We start from the raw sequence: 21,861 nt of genomic DNA on the forward strand, positions 1-21,861 counted from the left end.
GGAACATCTTTTCATATTGCTCTTTTGTCTTTTGTGTATCTTTTTTGGTGAGGTGCCTGCTCTGGTCTTTTGCCCACCTTTAAATTCGTTTGTTTGTTTTCTTATTGTTGAGTTTTAAGAGAGTTCTTTGTACATTTTGGATAAAAACAGTTCCTTATCAGATATGTCTTTTACTGATATTTTTCCCCATTCTGTGGTTTGTCTTTGCATTTCTGGTCTTAATTTTTATGCTCACTTTCCCACTCTCCCTCCTTCCCCCCTCTTTTTTGTGCAGAGTATTAACTAAAGAAACTAAATTGTATGTCCTATAGATTTCTGTTGTCGTTAATCCTCACCCAAGGATTTTTTTCCATTGATTTTTTTAAAATATGGTTTTATTGATTTTAGAGAGATAGGAAGGGAGAGGAGGAGAGAGAGAGAGAGAGACATGGATCACCTGCCTCCTGCATGCTCCCTGCTGGGGATCAAGCCCACAACCTGGACATGTGCTCTGACCGGGAATTGAACTCAAGAACTCTTGGTTCATGGGTCAGTGCTCAACCACTGAACCACACTGGCTGGGGTCTATTGGTTTTTAGAGAGAGTGGAAGGAAAGGAGGGGAAGAGGGGGGAGAGGGGGAGAGAGAGAGAGAGAGAGAGAAACATCCATGTGAAAGAGACACATTGATTGTTTGCCTATTGCACACACCCTGATCATGCTAGGAATTGAACCTGCAACCCAGGTACATGCCCATGACTTGGAATCGAACCCAGGACCCTTAGGTGTGCCGGTTGAAGCTCTAACCATATAGCACACCGGCCAGGGCGAGGAGGGCTTTTTTTTTGTCCCTATCCAATTATCTTCTTAGCTTTTGGCATGCTCAGTGTAAGAACCTCTCCCTGCTGCCGTCTTGACTAGTGGGGGAGACTCCCCAGCATTCACACTGACTGACTAGGGTAACAGCAGCACAAATGTCCTTTTCCTTTTTTATAATTTCACATATAGAAGAGAAGGGAAGGAGGGAGAGTGTAGATCTTAGCAACCTCAGAATGATCTCTTTCCTTAAGTCAAGAACTTTCTCCTTTTCACTTAAAGAAAGTAATTTACAGCTTCTCTTTGGCATATCCGAATTGCCAACATTACTACTCTTGCGCTTTGGGTCATTACGCAAGCACCGGGATAGCGATCTGGTAACTCAGATGGCTACTAAGTGACTGACAGTTGGGGAGTGTATACAGCCTGGAGACACTGGACAATAGGATGAGTCACATCCTGGGCAGGACATGGCTGGAGGGCATGAGATTTTATCACAGCACTCAGAAGGATGCATAACTTAAAACTTATGAATTGTTTATTTCTGGAATTTTCCATTTAACATTTTTGGACCACAGTTTACTGTGGGTAACTGAAACCACAGAAAGCAAAACTGCGGATAAGGGGGAGACTATTGTGCTCTTCCATTTCCCTCAAATTTAAGATAACTCCATGGCTCCTGTATGAGTTTGCTTACCGTGCTTCCAGTACATTGTTTTGGAAGCATGGACTGGATACTTTTTGTGCCTCAGTGCATTGTTTTGGAATCATGGACTGGATACTTTTAGCCAGTTTCTATTGTAACTAGTGGTGTGCTTTTAAAAAGGTTATTAAATAAGGTTTGTGCCCCCCCCCCCCCACCAGTTAAGTTCTAATTTAAGATTTACTTGAGGATAGATCCTGTGATTTTGAAACGGCAGGAAAGAGGCCTGCTCCCACCAAAGGATATACCATCCCTGTAAAAATATTCTGTTTCACTGTTAGATACCAAATGATATTTATTTTTTATAAGAAAACTTTTTTGGGGTCCCCTATAGTAGAATGACTGCTAGTGATAACACTTTTGATTTTGTTTAAAGGCAAGAGTCCAATGTGGGTTTTTCCCTGATACTTAATATATATGTATTCTTTTATTTGGGCAGCTGTTTGTGGAACTGAATTTTGTCCTTTCTAGCCTTTCTTACTTTGTAGGCTGACGGTGGAATTATTTCTGTCTGCTAGGTTTTATGTGTTTTTGGCTGCTCATTTTCCAGCACCTGACATTCTAATCCTCAGAGATTGAACTTTGAATTTAAATAATAGACATAATTTGTGCTCTTTAGATTTTAGTCTTATCTGGAGGATGATTTTACATATTGTATTATGTCAGTCTCCTAAAATACTTTGTTAAATTTTTTTGCTTTCTTGTTATTACTCATGTAATACTTGTCAGCATTAAAAAGTTATTTCTATTTATTATGAAGAACTTTAGAATGTCACATTATTAACTGATTTTTACACGTCTTAGTCATGTTTTAATCAGTAATACTGAGAAAGTTGGGAAGCTGAGTGGAAAATATTAATTCACTGTGCCATTCATTGAATTTCTGTGAGTGGCATATGGGATTCTAATTAAAAGTTTGGCTAAGCACTTGGGAGTAGGGGAGAAACTAAAATAAAGATTAAGTCTGATTATGTATAAGAAGGATACAGAAAAGAAATAACCCAAATTAAGAGTAAAATCTCTGTTAAAGAACAGCCTTAAACAAATGTTAGTGGATTTGAAGGGACTAATTATATAACAACTAAATTGGTTGACATTTAGTCTGTGCAGATGTGCATGAGAAATTATTGTCAAGCCTGTAAATGTGAATACTAGTTTGCATTTACTGGGTATAGGCCATAAACCTTAAACATATTATCATGGAAAAGTTTTCAATGTTAATGATATGAAACCCTTTAAACCTAATCTGCTTTGTCTGAAGGATTATTTCTCTCCCATTTCAGTTTGTAAACTTAAATTTTTTTTCTTGGATACTAATATTCATATTTTAAGAGAAAGCTCTTTATCTCTTTTATTTGATTTTAAAATAAGATTTGTAATGATCTCTTTTTGTGAGACATGGTTTTACTTTTTGTGTTTTAAATTTTTAGAGTAATTCATAAGATTAGTTTAAGAAATCAAATAGTACTGCTGTCTTTAGACAGGCCTGCGTGTAAGGTGGTTCCTTGGCTGGCATCTGAGAACTTGACTGCTAACGTTCCTTACAGTAGAGAAAACCTTTCCTAAATGTGTAAGAGTGGCTGACTGTACCTAAACCATTTATAAAAAGTGGTTTATGCTGAATATCTGCTTGCTTTCTGGGAGCCTGGAATTTTGGTACATGCTGGGCAGAGCGTGCCTATATGATCAGGCTCCACAAAGACCTTGGCCTCTGAGTCTAAGCTGTGGCCCGGCAGATGCTTCACACACGTTACTGTTGCTGGAAGAATTCCTCATATCCCTTTCTTTTCCTCTGCTGTTTTTGCCTTGTACCCTTTTACTGTAAAAAATCTTAGCCACGTGTATGAGTATATACAGAGGTATGTGAGTCCTTCTAGCAAATCACCTCTCCTGGGGTTGGTCTTGAGGACCCCCAGCACAGTCCTAAGAGACTTACAGTGGAGAATGCTATACCCTGCCTCATTCTTCTCCCTCTCTCAGTCTTAGTTTTTTTCTTTCATCTGTTTCTTTTGGTATTTTCTTATTTCTAAATAATACACTTAAACTGCTAGTTTCTAGGGCACTGTTCCAGACGTTACCTGTTAGCGGGGCGTTACAGTAGATGAGGCTGTAGGTCTCATACACTCCCCAGCGCCCTCTCAGTCCCGATACGGTCACGTGGGCACATCGTTACTCACTGTCCTCATTGTGCTGACGAGACACAATGAAGTCATGTTGATACTGTCATGTTGAGCCAGGCAGTAGACTACAGTTTCATTTTCTCATCTACCTTTTTCTTAGAGTTAATGGTTATCTCATTTTTATTTGCTATTTTAGTGTGTTTTTATGACAAATTTATTCCGAAAGCCCAGTGGCTTTTTACCACATCTTACTATTCTTTTCCACATGGTCAGATATGTCTGTAAATCCCATTGTCCTCTGGAGCTCTTCTTTCCTCAGTGTCAGTGTGAAATGTGTCACATGTTGGCAACAGGCCTGCTTTTTCTGGGCCTTCCTTTGCTTAATCCTTTCACCCTTCTCACCCAGCCCCTAACCCCCTCCCCTCTGATAGCTGTCAGTCTGTTCTCTGTATCCCTGAGTCTGTCTCTACTTTGTTAGTTTATTTTGTTCATCAGATTCCACATGTAAGTGAAATCATAGGGTACTTGTCTTTCTCTGACTGGCTTCTTTCACTTAGAGTAATACTCTCCAGGTTTATCTGTTCTGTCGCAAAAGGTAAGATTTGTTTGCTTGTTCTGTTGTTTACTGAGAGAGGAGTTCTGCAATAATGATAACTGGGGATTTGTCTTTTTTATTTTCTGTCAGTTTTTGCTTCATGTAGTTGAAGCTGTTATTAGGCTTGTACATACATGTGAAGAATTATGTCTGGCCCGGCTGGGCGTGCCTCAGCGGTTGAGCATCGACCTATGATCCAGGCGATCAGGGTTCGATTCCCGGTCAGGGCACATGCCCGGGTTGTGAGCTGCAGCCGATCAATGACTCTCTCATCATTGATGTTTCTCTCTTTCTCCCTCTCCTTTCCTCTCTGTGAAATCAATAAAAATATATTTAAAAAAAAGAAAAAAAAGAATTATGTCTGTTGTGTGAATATTCTTTTTTTAAATATATATGTATTTTTTATTGATTCCAGAGAGAGGGAAGGAGAAGGAGAGAGGGATAGAAACATCAGTGATGAGAGAGAATCATTGATTGGCAGCCTCTTGCTCACCCCCTACTGGGGATCGAGCCCAAAACCTGGTCATGTGCTCTGACCCAGAATCGAACTGTGATCTGGTTCACAGGTCAATTCTCAACCACTGAGCCATGCAGGCCAGGCAGGGAATATTGTTCTTTATTTCTGACAATACTTCTTGTCTTGAAGTCTGTTTTGTCGGAAATTATAGTCACTCTCCTTCTTTATGGAATGTGTTTGTATGGTGTATCTTTTCCCTTCATTTGCTTTTAACCTTTCTGTGTAGTAGTTGTATTTAAAGCACATCTCTTATAAACAACATATAGTTGAATCTTGCCTTTTCATTCAGTATGATTATCTCTGCCTTTATTTTATTTTTTTGTTAATCCTCACCTGAGTATACTTTTTCCATTGAATTTTAGAGAGAGTGGAAGGCGGGGGAGGGAGGGGGAGGGAAAGAGAAACATCAATGGGCTGCCTCCTGCACACCTAGTGGGGACTGAGCCCACAACCTGGGCATGTGCCCTGACTGGGAATTGAACCTATGACTTCTTGGTTCATGGGCCAGTGCTCAGCCACTGAGCCACACTGGCCAGGTGCTGTTTAAAACAATGCATAGTACCTGTTGTGTAGAGGTGTGTCCAGGAGATTGTGGGAGGATGGAAAAGGAATACCTATGGCTCAGACTGGACAGGGACGATTCCTGGAGAAAGTGTTGCTGATACTTGTGTTTGTTTGTTTTTAACAGCTTTATTGAGGTATAATTTATATACCATAAGGTTTAACCAATTTAAATATATAATTCAATGATTTTTAGTAAATATACAGGTTTACATAACCATCATCACAATCCAAATCTAGAACATTTCCATCATTCCAAAAAGATTCTTTGTGCCCATTTTCAGGCTTAATACAGGATGAGTATGAATTAGTCATGCAAATACACTGGAAGGAGGGCTGGGTTCCAAAGCAGAGTCAGAGAAGCACAAAACAAAATGGACCATTGTAGACGGGTGCCTGTAAGCTGTTATTTCTGTAGTGTAAACCTGTGTTCCTTCTGTGCAGCTGTGTTTTTGTTTCCTCAGTCTTTGGAGCTCAGTTTTCTCATCTGTAATGTATAACTGTTAATGTTGGTTGGACTGAAGCGCCTTCTAAACTCTCAAATCCTGTGATTGTCAAAATTTAGAGTACTTTCAATTAAAGGAAAAATAGAATGTCCTTTTTTTTAAGATACCCTTTTTAAAAAAATGCTAGCCAAAAGTCAGGGTCCATCAAGAAATATAGAAGAAATATAGTGATGCTTGTGGATCCTTTAATAGAATTTTTACTCCTATTTTTAATGCTTTTCCAAATTATACAAGCTAAATAATGCATACTGGGTAGAAAATTTATAAAATGCAGAAAAGTAAAAAGAAAAGGTACATCACTTATAATCTTAGAATTCAGAGAGAATCATTATTCATGTTTTTATTCTTACAATTTTTTGCACATATATTTAAAAATTGATAGTGTGCTGTAAATAAAATTGCTTTTTCACACATTATTAAATATTGTCAAAAACCTGATTTTTAATGCTGCATGATTTTTATAAGATTAAACAAACATGGCCTGTTCATTTTTAAAAACAATAATAATAAAAGTAATAGATGGACCTGATAAGGTTCAAACTTTAAGGGATAAAATAGAAATTAAAAAAAAATCTTTCCCTCCCCCTTTGCTTATATCCTTACCATACTGAATATCATATACCTATTTTGTTCTTTGCCAGTCTGATGTTAGAAAAATGGTAATTTATTTTAATTTGTTTTAAGAATTATAATTGAACATTGATTTTGTTCACATATTAGTCATTTTTCTTGTTCATGTCCTTTGTGTAGGTCTCTTTTTTTTTTTTTTTTTAATGTTTTTATTGGTTTCAGAGAGAGGAAGGGAGAGGGAGACAGAGAGAAGCATCAGTGATGAGAAAGAATCATCAATAGGCTGCCTCCTGCACACGCCCTACTGGGGATCGAGCCCGCATGTGCCCTGACTGGGAATCAAACAGTAACCTCCAGGTTCATGAGTCGATGCTCAACCACTGAACCACACCAGCCAGGCTGCATAGATCTCTTGATTTGTTTATATTTTAATTGATTTGGAAGTGCTTTTTTAAAAAATCAGCTATCACAGTTGGCAAAATTTTTTTCATATCTGTTTGTCTTTTGACTACTTATGGTCACATTTATCAGTCTTGTTATTTAGGGTTTGTAGATTTTTAAAGTTGCAAAATGACCTTAAAAGTGAGTGCAAAGAGAAACAAGTGATTCCAAAAGTATTTCAGTTAAATATGAGAAATAATTCAAGTAACTTATGAACACAGTACTTGACTGTGTACCCTCTGTCTAAAGAAGAAAAAAATGCAAACAAACCTTGACTTCTTACTACTTTTTGTCCTTTATAGTGTTCATTCTGGTGAAACTATTTGTGTGTATTTTACAATTGAGCAAATGAAGTAATTGCAGTGCAAAATAAAAGTTATTATCAACACATGTACTGTTTGCAACATAGAACTACAGTTAATGATTTATAATTGTTTCAATCATTAAATATATTTTAACTGTATTGTAAACTTTAATTTTGATACTGAACTATTTGTGGTAGTTACATAAATAGTCTGTAGTTTATTATTTATAGTTGTTTGTTCATCACTTAAAGAAAAACAGTAATATTTTAAGCTGGATAACAATCAAAATGAAGCTCTTTACAGTAGTGAACTCTTTTTAAAAGGAACTCTGTATTCTACTTTGAGTACTCTAACTCTGATTTTCTTAAAGTTAGATCCCAGGGCTTCTAACTCCTTGAGAACTAAAATGTAAGATGCATGGATTGTAACTTGAGATGATAAAATGAAAGCCTGTTTTTAAAGGAGGGTAACGAAAAAATACTTTTTGTAAATGCAGGATTAATTGCCATGTTGTTGTGTGTGTGTGTGTGTGGTGCTTTGTGTTTCGGTTGGCGTTTGATGATTCTGATTATCCTCTCCTCCCTCCCCTGTGCAGGTGTAATGGATAGGTAACAGAGAAGCCCGCTGCGCTGTCTCAGGGAGGCAGAATGACCGAGTGCTTCCTGCCCCCCACCAGCAGCCCCAGTGAACATCGCAGGGTGGAGCATGGCAGTGGTCTTACCAGGACCCCCAGCTCTGAAGAAATCAGCCCTACTAAATTTCCTGGATTGTACCGCACTGGCGAGCCCTCGCCTCCCCATGACAGCCTGCATGAGCCTCCTGATATAGTGTCTGATGATGAAAAAGACTATGGGAAGAAAAAAGGAAAATTTAAGAAAAAGGAAAAAAGGAGTAAGTGCCTTTTCTGTGTTTTTGATATATTTTAAATGTATGTCTACTCTACTCACCTGTATCCACTATCTTCTGGAAATATGTCCAAAGACCTTTGTTTGACACTTTTTGTTCCTTATTTTTCAAGGTCTCAATTTTTGAATACTAGAGTTATATTTTAGGGTGCTACTTTCACACACACAAAAGAATGCTGAATTTCCAGAAATGGTAAAATTTTCTCGTGGAAGTATTTTAAAGAAGTCATTTTAAATAATGTATAAAAAGTAGATAGTGGAATTTTTTCCCTAAAAGAATCTTATTTTTGGGCTAAGTTGTATAGGCAATTGGGGTACACGTTATTGGAACTGTGACAAAGTAGTTATTCGTTTGTTTTAAGCAATTGCCATGATGCATTTATTTATAGTCCTTATTTGGTAGGGAGAAGGAACTGTTTAAGCATAGATCTTTAGTACCTTTAAAAGCAAATCAAGTGAGTTATTTTAAGTATTGTTTTGAGTTTCACGGTATTTTTAAGTTAATTTTCGGGGCATAACATTAATATAGAATGCATAGATTGTGTACAGCTTGATGAGTTATCACAAAATGGATACTCCTGTGTAACTACTACAAGGATCTGGAAATGGAGCATTATAAACACCCTAGAAATTCCCATTATTGCTTCTGCACAGGGAATCTCCATCCCTCCCAAAGGTATACTTCTTTCAACATAGCTTGATCCTGCCTGGTTTTATACTTATGTAAACGGAAGCAGACTTCCTTTTGTGTCTAGTTTATTTTGCCCAATATTATGTTTGTTAGATTCACCTGCATTATTTTATGTGGCGGTAATTTGTTCATTTTTATTGATGTGTTTTGTTTCATTGCGTTAATATACTAGAAATACCAGAATTTATTTATCCATTCTACTGTTACTGGTCGTTTGGGTTGTTTTCAGTTTGTGACTGTCGTGAATAGTGCTTCTATAAACATCATTGTACGTGGTTATGCATTTCTGTTGTGTATATGCCTGGACTTGCTCACTTACAGGCCATGCTTATTCAGCCTTGGTAGATCCTGTGAAGCAGTTTCCCAGAGTGGTTGTATCAGTTCACACTCCCACCAGCAGTGTCTGAGAGCTCAGGCTGCTCTGCATCATAGTAGTATGCCCTTAAGAGTTCTTCCCCTCTGGTTGGTTAGGGGTGTGGGGTATTTAAAAAATTTTTTTGTTAATCCTTACCCGAGGATATTTTTCCCTTTGATTTTCAGAGAGGGAGAAGGGGAGAGAGAGAGCGTGAGAAAGAAACGTCAATGTGAGAGAGACACATTGATTGGTTGCTCCCGCATGCGCCCCGACTGGGGCCAGGGATTGAACCAGCAACCCTTTGGTGTGCAGGCTGACACTCTAACCACTGAACCACACCAGCCAGGGCAGGTTTGTGATATTTTAATTAGAGGGTTATTTATGAAAAACTTTAATCTTTTAAATAAAATAGCTAGTAAAGTACCTAGCTAAAGAACAACAAAAATAGGAGAGTTATGGGTATTAAAAAACAAAACTGAACTAGGATAACTCTGATATGATATAAAGCAGTTGTCACTGTGTGAAGACCAGGGCCTCTGATGCAGGGAAGTGGGCTGATGGATTTTAGAGAAGTTCCATCTGGAGATTAGAGAAGTTCCTGGTTTCCTCTTCCACCCAGATGAGCCTTCAGTGCCTGATGCAGTCTTCAGAAGGAACTTAACAGCTAGTGACAGGAGATCGAAATGTGATAGGGGAATGACTGCAGCATCTGAACAGCAGTACAGTTCCTGTCATGGTTTGAAATTGACTCAAATTACAGGGACCAAATATGAAAAAAAATCTAAGCTAAATAAAGTAAGTTCAGATGACAAAAGAATGCTCTAATTTATGAGATTTTTTTTATTAGCTCTCTGTGTAGAACCTTTCTTGTGTATTTGTAATACTTGGTTTGCCAAAATTCCACTTAAACACATATAAAATAAAACCAATTTTCATAACCTCCTATTGCAAGAATAGCTCTCTCCATGTTGCCCTCCTTTAGTCAGGAGATGTCAGTGCAGTATCTCATTTTATCTGAGAGGAAACCAGTTTTTTGCTAGGAGTGAGTACCAGGAGGGATTAGCCATGATGTGAAAAGGTAGGTAACTAGTGCCAGGTGGCATTTTTGGGGTCCTGTATTTAAAAAGCATATGAATAGTTTGACATTAAACAAACGTATAACTTACACTCCCTGCATTTCTTTGGCAGCTGAAGGCTATGCTGCCTTTCAGGAGGATAGCTCTGGAGATGAAGCTGAAAGTCCTTCCAAAATGAAGAGATCCAAGGGAATCCATGTTTTCAAGAAGCCCAGCTTTTCTAAAAAGAAAGAGAAGGATTTTAAAATAAAAGAGAAACCCAAAGAGGAAAAACATAAAGAAGAAAAGCACAAAGAAGAAAAACATAAGGAGAAGAAGTCCAAAGACTTGACAGCAGCCGATGTTGTTAAGCAGTGGAAGGAGAAGAAGAAGAAGAAGAAGCCAGCTCAGGAGCCAGAGGTGCCTCAGGTTGATGTTCCGAGCCTCAGACCCATCTTTGGAATTCCTTTGGCTGATGCAGCAGAGAGGACCATGATGTATGATGGCATTCGACTGCCAGCAGTTTTCCGTGAATGTGTAGATTATGTAGAAAAATACGGCATGAAGTGTGAAGGCATCTACAGAGTTTCAGGTACTGGGGACACCACTTCCATTTTCCTTTTTGTTTGTTTGTTTGTTTGTTTATTTATTTATTATTTTTATTGACTTCAGAGGGAGGAAGGAAGAGAGAGAGAGAGAGAGAGAGAGAGAAACATCAATGAGTCATTGATCGGCTGCCTCCTGCATGCCCCCTGCTGGGCATGTGCCCTGACTGGGAATCGAACCACAGTCTACTGGATCATAGGTTGATGCTCACCCGCTAAGCCACACCAGCTGGGCTGTATCTTTTTTTTAACTAAATCTACTGGGGTGACATTGGTTAATAAAATTATATAGGTTTCAAGTGTACAGTTCTATGATATGTCATCTGTATATTGCATCTGTTTTTCACAGGAAGGACAAGTATTAACTTGTGAGGAAAATTGTGACATGAGTTCTAAGACATACTCATTTCCTTGATTCTTCCATTTAAGCAGCTCCCCCCCCCCCCCACAGAGGGAGGGAGGGAGGGTGTGTGTGTGTGTGTGTGTGTGTGTGTGTGTGTGTGTGTGTGTGTGGCGTCTGTGTTTCGGCAGTTTGATTTTTTTGTGATACTCCTTTCAGTAGGAGGATTTACACATGAGCTGACCACAGCTCGCAGCACCTGGAATGGAGCGAAGCTTAAATTGGGTGCACTCAGACCCTGCTTTATTCTCACCGCCCTCCCTCTCTGAACAGGGGCTCAGTGTTGTGAGGGAGGTTAGCAGGAGAAGGCTGGAAATCTGGGCTAAGGATGCCTCTTGGCCAAGAGACACATTTATTGACACAGTTATAGAATGTATTTCTTGAGTTAGCTAAGGGACATGAACTGTTATTTGCTAAATAGTTAGACCCCAAATGTGAGTGCTTCTGTCAGCCATGTGCAGCTATTAGTGAAATTGATTTTCCACTTTTCTCTGTTGCATTTGTATGAAATTTTAAATTTCATAGTTGACAAGAATATAATTCATATTGGGTGTCTGAACTCAAGCAAAATGTATACTATTTAAAGTAAAAGATTTCATTTTTTACAAAGCAGAATGCATTTTGTGTTGGTATAGGATGAAATCCTGACCTTTGGAAACATGTGTTGCAAGTCATTACATCCCCATAATTTAATTTCTTGGTACTAGAGGTTATTTTATAAAATTTACTGTTGGTCACACATGCTTTCATGAGTTAGTAGTAAACATTTAGAATATATGAAGAAATTAGACTTAGTTTTTCCATTTAATTGGTTCATACACATTTCTGGAAGGTAGATTTGATATATATATATATATATATATATATATATATATATATATCTTTATTGATTTCAGAGAGAGGAAAGGAGAGGGAGAGAGAGAGAGAGACAGAAACATCGATGAGATAGTCATTGATCAAGCCCACAACCTGGGCATGTGCCCTGACCGGGAATCGAACCCTGATCGCCTGGATCCTAGGTCGGAGCTCAACCGCCGAGCCATGCCTGGCCAGGCTAGATTTGATATTTTTTATTGAGAAAGGGCAGGCATTTTTGGTAATTGGGGAAACCATTTACATAATCTTATAGGTAACATCATTTAAGAGTATTTTGGCTCAAATGGTACTATTTTATAGAAAATAATTAGAAATTGAATTTGATTTATAAATCCTTAGTAACAAAAATAAACATTTAAATGAATTTGAAATTTTGACTTTTAAGAATAATTTATGATGAATTGATTTTTAAAGAATTAAACAGTAAGTACTAACATAAGCTGCTTTTCGTGGTCACATGGTTTTGGTAGGCATGAAGATAATTTGGTTTCTGTGAAAGTTTCTCTGAAGAGTTTCGACAGCTTTGTTCAAAAAATTCTTTTGTCTGTGACCTATTTTTGATATTTGTGTTCTTTTGGAGAGTCAAAGTTGCAGAACTCCTCCTCTTCATTTGTATATCAAAGCATTCAAACCGAGTCGTCCCCCATTGACTCCTGGAGGTTGAGCTCCTGCTTTGATCAGTTTGTTATTTATCTTTTTAATCTGGTAGTATGCTGCATTCAGCACACTGTGGACTGCTAGAGATTTTTGATTCTCACTCATATATAAGTTCCAGTTTTAAAATTTAAAGTACGTTAATATCATTTTGCATATGCTCTTTCTCTACCTGGTTTGCTTTATTTGAAGTGTTCAGTTTTTAAAAGGAAAACTTTAATTTTTATTTTTTTATATATATTGATTTCACAGAGAGGAAGGGAGAGGGAGAGAGAGATGGAAACATCAGTGATGAGAGAGAGTCATTGATCGGCTGCCTCCTGCATACCCCCTGCTGGGGATCTAGCCTGCAACCTGGGCATGTGCCTTGACCAGGAATCGAACCGCCATCTCCTGGGTCATCGGTCAACTACTGAGCCATGCTGGCCAGGCAAAACATTTTGATAATAATTTCAGAGTAACAGCAAACCAAACACATTCTAATTGTTCACTTGTACAATTTTCTGGGTAGGTACTGTTGGGAGAAAAATTAGATATGTGTAAAATATATGTGTGAGAGGAGATCTTTGCCAAGAATTTCATTGAAAATTATCACTCACTGTGTTTCACTCATATTATCATAATAAGAAAATAGGAATTATTTTCTAACTTTTCTGCCTCAGATTAAAGATTACACAAAAATGAGATTCATATTATTATTTTCATCTTTGGAGTTACTGATTTTATTTTGTCAGTGATAGATAAATTACACATTTATTATAATACCATTAAAAGGTTTTCACATAAAATAAGGAATGCCAAAGCCCAGATATCAGCATTATAAGTTAAGATGCTGTTTAGATTAGACGATACTTCAGTATTCACATTTGCCATTACAATCTCTCAGCCTTAAGTTGTTGCTTGTTTCTTACAATTGGCCTAAAGTTTTAAGTATTAAAAACAACAGAAAGTTCCTTTGTACTCTTATAAGCAGTCACTGTCACTGAATCATGTTACTTAAGTGCAGATTGGACTAAGGACTTATAAAACTTATATAATGTTTGAAAAACATTTGTTTTGTGTACCAGTGTTTCAGTCCAGTAAGAAAAGCAAAACAATTCGATTTTAGAAATCCAAATTTTACTTTTTTTGTTCCATCTCTGTTCCAGATTAAGAAAATATGTAAAGAATTCAAACTTCAAAATAGAAATTAGATGGGGATTAACGGGGAATAATTTTCAAAGAATTTGTTTAGATAGTGAACTCAGTGTTTGCATTTGTGATACAACTTTCACTTATAAAAAAGTTATTACCCACAACTTTTTGGAACATACTTATATATACTGAGTGTTTTATGTTTTCAGTCTTGTGACTGGTTAGAAAAAGCAGTTGGCTGCCCATGTAGAGCAAGACTTTATGCTTAAATGTAGTTTAGTTTTTGCCTGAATTTTTACCTACCTATCTTTAAATTAAAAAAAAAAATTTTCCTGAGTTGACTGGCATATTTGCTTAATATCTCCCTGGTTGCTATGACTTTTGTTCTGAATACTGAGTTTCTGTTATCATTTAGCTTTTGGTTAAATTCACCCTTGAATTATAGTCTTTCCTATTATCTTGTTTACAGAGGAATTGTGTGAACCTTGTACAGATATACTCATATCTAGAGATTTGTTATTGTCAGATTGGCTTTTTTCAGATCTCCCCCCAGGGGTGGGTGCAAAGGTAAAGAAAGCTGTTTGATTATTTTTTTCTCGATATTCTCTTTCTCTCTGAATTTGAATGTTTTAAGGAATTAAATCAAAGGTGGATGAGCTGAAAGCAGCCTATGACAGAGAGGAGTCTCCAAATTTGGAAGAGTATGAGCCTAACACTGTAGCCAGTTTGCTGAAGCAGTATTTGCGAGACCTTCCGGAAAATCTGCTTACCAAAGAGCTTATGCCTCGCTTTGAAGAGGCTTGTGGGAGGATCACAGAGAGTGAGAAAGTGCAGGAATTCCAACGCTTACTGAAAGAACTGCCAGAATGTAACTATCTTCTGATTTCCTGGCTGATCGTGCACATGGACCATGTTATCGCGAAAGAACTGGAAACAAAAATGAATATACAGAACATTTCTATAGTGCTCAGCCCAACTGTTCAGGTATATGTGCCCTGGGGAGTCGGGGGAACATTTTCATTGCTGAGTTGCATACAAAGCAATTAACCAGCAAAAGTAGATAATGGTTTAGCCTGAATATTGTTTTTTTTCTTTCATAACATAGAGGATGGTGAATGTATTTTCCCATTAGCTTGTAGCTATGTAATATGCATATTGTACAGTCTGTGTTGTGGGTTTATAAACCAGTTCCTGATAACAGTGGTCTGTCATTAGTAGAAGAGGAGACCGTGGTACCTGCAACTACAGAGTTCATCTATAGGATTTTAAAGATTTCAACTATTTCTTCAAATAGCATTATTGCTTAATTATATCACACACCTATCAGACTCAGGCACAAAGGGACCTAGCATTTGTTTGGTTAGGGATTTAAGATAAAGATTCCATTCATAAAGACAGATCCTATAGAAGCATTTTATAGAATCTTAATCTGAGAAGGCATTTCAGGGAATTGGGTAGTGTGTTAATTGGTATCTCTCTATAACAAAAATAGTTGGCCTTCATTTATTGCTGCTCACTTGGTGCTGGCATAGAGCATATGTTTTCCTTTAATTAGAGTTACTGATGTTTTACTTAGGCCAAACACAAATGGCAAAAAATGAGATGACGTTTATATTTTTTATTTTAAGCCTTCTTTTGGGCCAATATACTGTATTATTATCAGTCATTTTCTAAATACACTGTGTAAGAGTGTATTTTCTTTTGCTAAAGATTCTTTTGTTGCTCATTGATTATACTTTGGAAGCAAAATGTTTCTCAAATTTCAATGTGATCATTCATGTTAGTTAGGATTTCCAAATTTGGTAAATATTACATTGTTATTTAATATTACTATAATAAGGATGATAGTATCATAGAAGATTCAAGTATGTTGTAAGAGTAAGTTTTAGGTAGAAAGTAATTTCTTATTAGCTTTTCAGCCAATCTAATGTCCTGATCTAGCATATGAACGTCACTTTTAAACACTGGCTATGCAAATATGCCCAGAAGGCTTTGTTTCTGGAGTGAGGTCTCAACTCTCAGCCCAGCTTTACAACTACAGGTGCTCTTACTTCCTTCATATTCTTCAGTAGATCCTGTTGTGTCTGTGAAAAAGTCTCAAAATAACTTGTATAAAAGAACATAAGATTTTTAAAAATCAGTTAATATTATAGTGCTAAGAAGGAATAAATTGATGGTCATCAGCTTCTGCATGCTTTTCTTTCCAGTTCCTTTTGGTGCTTAAGTACATTACTTAACTCTTCTTTAAATTTGTCCGCTAATTAGCAAAGCATGTCTAGTCACTATTGAGGAAAACTTTCATTCATGTGTCCAGGAGTAAAGGATGTACTATGCAACTACACAACAGACATAAATTAAATGAAACAGAAGAATGCTAATATTTTTTTGCAAATCTTTTTTTTCCTTTCTTAGATTAGCAATCGTGTCCTGTATGTGTTTTTCACACATGTGCAAGAGCTCTTTGGAAATGTGATACTAAAGCAAGTGACAAGACCTCTTCGCTGGTCTAACATGGCCACTATGCCCACACTGCCAGAGACCCAGGAGAGCATCAAGGAGGAGATCAGAAGACAGGTGTGTGAGCTCAGCCTGTGCTTTAGCCCTAAAAGAGCCTACCTTTGCTCTGACCCTTTTGGAGACTGATGATGATGGTGATGATGAAGATGGGCTCTTGTTCATTGAATACTTTTTGAAGTATATCTAGAGCTATGTTAGGTACATGTTACATGCCAAATTAAGTCAGAATATTATGGAGAGAGCATAGGTTTTGAAATAAACTAGGTTTAAATACTTGCTCTGCTTCTAATTAACTGATTTTAGGCAAATCACTTAACCTCCTTAAGCCTCAGTGGTCCCATTTTAAAATGGGGCCTCTCATAGGTTTGATGTGAAGATTACATTAAACAAGGTAATGCATTAAAGGTGCTCAGCATGGTGTCTACCATATTGTAAGTAGTCCAAAAATGTTAGCTTATCCGACAAGGTTGCTTTTGTTGACCATATTTTACAGATAAGAAGACTGACATTTTAAATAACTTCCTCTCTCACATGGCTACTAGAACCAGGATTTGAACACAAATCCAGTGCTTTTCTACTTGCTACTTTGATAGAAGAAAACAGTGCCTTTTGGTTGTATGTGTGTGTTTGGCAAGCTGAGTAAGAAATTTAGGACTAAAAAAGAAATTTACTTACATTTGATTATTATTACATATTTTATTTGCATACACATTATCAAATCCCTGCCTGCTTTTCTTCCCTTTCATCTGCTTTGAGCTCCTGTGTCCTAGTAGTTGATGATGTGTTTGGGGAAGGGATGTAAATTAACTATTGTTGAACTAATGTAAATTAGGGAAAACCCAATGCCTAGGCAAAACAAGTAAGAATGATTTTTCAGTCATATCCTTAAAAAATAATTTGTGCTGTTATTTCATTCCTTTAATGATAATTGAAAAATAGTTGAGCCCTGGCCGGGTGGCTCAGCTGGTTGGAACATTGTCCTGTACACCAAAAAGGTTGCAGGTTCGATTCCCAGTCAGGGCACATACCTAGGTTGGAAGTTCGATCCCTGGTCAGGGTGCCTGCAGGAGACAACTGATGGATGTTTTTCTCTCACGTTGGTGTCCTTCTCTCTCTCTCTCTCTCTCTCTCTCTCTCTCTCTCTCTCTCTCTCTCTGTCTCTCTAAAATCAATAAACATATCCTTGAGTGAGGATTAATAAAAAGAGAAAAGAAAAAGAGTTGATTCTACATCTTTAGAAATTTCTAAAGTTTTTATTTTAAAGATGATAGGATGTGAATGATCAGAGGTGTGTGGTTTATTGTTTTCTAGGAGTTTCTTTTGAATTGTTTACATCGAGATCTGCAGGGTGGGATAAAGGATTTATCTAAAGAAGAAAGATTATGGGAAGTACAAAGAATTTTGACAGCCCTCAAAAGAAAACTGAGAGAAGCTAAAAGACAAGTGAGTAAATTCATTATTTTGGTACATTTTGTTTATAATAAAATATAAAAAGAAATATGTTAGAATCTTTTATATACTCTTTTAAGTTACTTCTTTTAAAAATACAATATATACATGTTTCTTGAAGTGTGAAACAATTGGTTATCTATATGCAAAAGAAGAACCTTGACTTTCCATACTACATATACTAAAATTCACTCAAAATGAATCATACACTAAGATATAAAGAAAACTTCTAGGAGAAAACACAGGAGAGCTTACTGACTTTTGCTTAGGCAGTGATTTCTTAAATAGGGCTATAAAAGAAAAATTTGATAAATTACATTTCATCAGAATTTTAAAACATGCTCTTCAAAAGACACTATTAAGAAAATGAATAGGAAGCCAGAAGCTGTGCCAGAATATTTGCAAAAAACACACATCTGATAAAGGACTTGATCTAGAATGTATTAAAAAAACCTCTTACAACCTAATAGGAAGACAAAACTTAATTTTTTTCAGACTTAATTTTTCTAGAGCGGTTTTAGGTTCACAGCAAAACTGAGAGGAAGGTACAGAGAGTTTGCTTATATCCCCTCCCCGAAACACATGCATAGACTCTGCCATTATCAGTATCCCTCACCAAAGTAGTACATTAATTATAATAATTTAATTTTAAAAAGGCAAAAATTTAAACAGGCAATTTACCAAAGATGATATAAAGATGGCAGATAAGCATGTACAAAGATGCTCAACATCATTAGTTATTAAGGAAATAGAAATTAAAATCACGAGATACCACTACACACCAACCAGAATGGCTAAAATTAAAAATACCAGGTTTTGACAAGAATGTGGAGCAACTGATTTTCATACTGCTCTTGGTAATGCAAAATAGTACAGTAATTTTGGAAAACAGTTTGACAGTTTCTTATAGTTAAACATATGATTGTCATATAACCCAGCAATCCCACTCCTACGTATTTAAGAAAGTGTATACTCACATAGAGCATATACAAAATGTTCATTACAGCTCTAGTTGTAATAACCAAAACTAAGAAGGACCCAAATGGGCATCAGCTGGTGAATAGATAAGCCAGTTGTGGTACATTCACATCATGGCGTATTACTCGGCAAACTACTGATACAAACGACAATTACAGATGAAGCGTAAAAGCATGCTAAGTGAAAGCAGCCAGATAAAAAAGACTGCTTACTGATTGACTCAGTTTATATGAAATTCAAGAAAAGGCAAAAGGTATAGCAATGGAAAGCAGATCAGTGGTTGCCAGCGGCCAGCAGATAGTGGAAGAGCCCAAGGGTATTTTGTGTGGTGATTGTAGTGGTTACTTGAATGTACACTAGTTGAATTGTATGCTTATAGTCAGTCCCTTTTTCCCAACCAAAAAAAGTATCACAGAAGGCAGTTTGTATGGAAGGGTTCCAGAAATGGTGAGCACATTAACCAGAATTGCACATTTTCCACACGGTAGCCACAGGTTAAGATCCACATGTTGCCCCAGCCAGTTTGGCTCAGTGGTTAGAGCATGGGCTCTTGGACCAAAGGGTCCGGGGTTCGATTCTGGCCAAGGGCATGTACCTCAGGTGCAGGCTCAGCCTGGTTGAGCAGGGGGCAACCAATCGATGTGTCTCTCTCACATTGATGTTCCTCTCTTTCTCTCTTTCCCTCCCTCCCTCCCTCCCCCTTCCCCCCTCCCCTTTCCACTTTCTCTGAAAAAGCAATGGAAAAAATATCCTCGGATGAGGATTTAAAAAAAAAAAATCCACGCTATTTTCCAAGCCCCGTTAACAAATGCTTATCTATCCAGATAGTTCCTCTGACTGTTAATGTTATTTTTTTCAATTCTAGGAAATGAGAAGGAAACTTCTAGAAGGGTAATGGTGTGAATTTGTTGACTATGTGTTACATGTAGGCTGACCAGTTTTTTTTCATTTGTCTTACTTGACAGGAGTGTGAAACCAAGATTGCACAAGAGATAGCCAGTCTTTCAAAAGAGGATGTTTCCAAAGAAGAAATGAATGAAAATGAAGAAGTTATAAATATTCTCCTTGCCCAGGTAAGCGAAACTCTTTCTTTATTTTGCAAGTTTCTTTAAAAAAAAATTAAAAAAAAATTGTATATATTTAAGGTATACATAGTGAGATGATTATTACAGTCAGGTTAATTAACGTTGTCTCCTCCCATAGTTAACTTTTGTGATGAGAGCACCTGAAATCTATTCTTAGTGTATTTTCAGTATTTAATACAGTATTACTAACTATAATTATCATACCTGTACATTAGATCTCTAGACTTACTCATCCTATATAACTGTAACGTTTTATCCTTTGATTAACATCTCCCTATTTCCCCCATTCCTCAGTCCTGGTAACTACCTTTCTACTTTATATTTGTTTGAGTTTGACTTTTTTTTAGATTCTACATATAAGTGAGATTATACAATATTTGTCTTTCTCTGTCTGGCTTATTTTGCATAGCATAATGTCCTTCAGGCTCATTCTTGTCATAAATGACAATTTCCTTCTCTCTCGTGGCTGAATAATATTCGTGTGTGTGTGTGTGTGTGTGTGTGTGTGTGTGTGTGTGTGTGTATGCGTACGCACCACATCTTTATCCATTCATGTGTTGATGATTGGGGTTTTTCGTATTTTGACTGGAGTGCATATATCTCTTCAATATCCTGTTTTCATTTCCTTTGGATGTATATTCAGAAATGGGATTACTGGAGTATGACTGTTATATTTTTATTTTTTTGAGGAAACTCCTTCCTGTTTTTCATAATGGTTGTACCAATTTATATTCCCACCAACAGTTACAAGGGTTCCCTTTTTCTGCATCCTAATAGGTGTGAGGCAGTATCTCACTGTGGTTTCGATTTGCATTTCCCTGATGATGAGTGACATTGAGCATCTTTTCATAAATCTCTTGGCCATTTGTATGTCTTTTGAGATGTGTTAGGTCCTTTGCCCACTTTTTAATTGGGTCATTTTCTTGCTATTGAGTTGTTTGAGTTCCTTACATATTTTGGGTATTAAACCCTTCTCACATGTATGGTTATACAAATATATTCTGTTCCATAGGTTGTCTCTTCACTCTGTTGGGAAAAAAAAGCTTTACTATGCAGAAGCTTTTTAGTTTGATGAAATTCCATTTGTCTGTTTTTGCTTTTGTTGCCTGTGTTTTTGGGATTATATCTAAAAAAGTTGCCCATACCAATATCAAGGAACTCTTGCCTACGTTTTCTTTTAATAGTTTTATGGTTCTGGGTCTTCCCCTTCCCTTTCCCCTTCCCCTCCCCTCCCTTCTTCTGTTCCTTTCTTTTTCCCTCCCCCCTCCCCCCCTTTCCTTTTCCTTTCTTTCTCTTTCTTCTTTTTTAAAAAATACATGTTTTTATTGATTTCAGAGAGAGGAAGGGAGAGGGAGATAGAAACATCAGTGATGAAAGAATCATTGATCCTCTGCCTCCTGCATTCCCCCCACTGAGGATCGAGCCTGTAACTGGGCATGTGCCCTGACTGGGAATTGAACTGTGACCCCCCCTGGTTTATAGGCCAGTGCTCAACCACTGAGCCACGCCAGCTAGGCAGGAGCCTTTTCTTGACAATAAGGAAACAGGATGTTTTTTGGTTGTGAGTACAAGCTTTCCCATAACTTGTGTGTTATGCATATGGGGCTAAAGAATTCAAGGCAACGTAGACCCCAAAAAAGTGACATGTTCTAGACTCATACTCTCACAGGTGTTGACCATGATCATATTTTAGGAGAATGAGATCCTGACTGAACAGGAGGAGCTTCTAGCCATGGAGCAGTTTCTACGCCGACAGATTGCCTCAGAAAAAGAAGAGATCGAACGCCTCAGAGCTGAGATTGCTGAAATTCAGAGGTAAAGGCAAGGCAAAGGGTTTTGAAATTTCCAAGAATGTTTACTTAAATATAAGCATAATGGTTTCACCTCTCAGACTTTCATATAAAGGAATTAGGCATGCAAAATTAATCATCCTGTTTATTTATTAAATGTTAAAAATGGTGTTATATTAAGTAGACTGTGAAAGCCCGGTAAATCTAAAAGAAGGTAATAGACAATCATACTTTTCTCTAGTTATTTGTAAAGTTT

General features: G+C 37.2%; 1 protein-coding gene across 1 annotated transcript in view; it reads left to right on the forward strand.

Annotated features, from left to right (window-relative positions):
* The window catches only part of RALBP1 (ralA binding protein 1), a 34,077-nt gene that overhangs the window by 8,351 nt on the left and 3,865 nt on the right, over window positions 1-21,861 (forward strand). The window contains exons 2-8 of the mRNA XM_081148594.1: window positions 7,707-8,002; window positions 10,251-10,709; window positions 14,421-14,770; window positions 16,199-16,360; window positions 17,615-17,746; window positions 19,696-19,803; window positions 21,509-21,630. Coding sequence (XP_081004720.1) covers window positions 7,759-8,002; window positions 10,251-10,709; window positions 14,421-14,770; window positions 16,199-16,360; window positions 17,615-17,746; window positions 19,696-19,803; window positions 21,509-21,630 — 1,577 coding nt within the window. The 5' untranslated portion in view covers window positions 7,707-7,758. The remainder of the gene's footprint in view (window positions 1-7,706; window positions 8,003-10,250; window positions 10,710-14,420; window positions 14,771-16,198; window positions 16,361-17,614; window positions 17,747-19,695; window positions 19,804-21,508; window positions 21,631-21,861) is intronic.

Source organism: Miniopterus schreibersii (assembly GCF_964146895.1).
Source record: "Miniopterus schreibersii genome assembly, chromosome: 10".
In the NCBI taxonomy this organism is placed as follows: domain Eukaryota; kingdom Metazoa; phylum Chordata; class Mammalia; order Chiroptera; family Miniopteridae; genus Miniopterus; species Miniopterus schreibersii.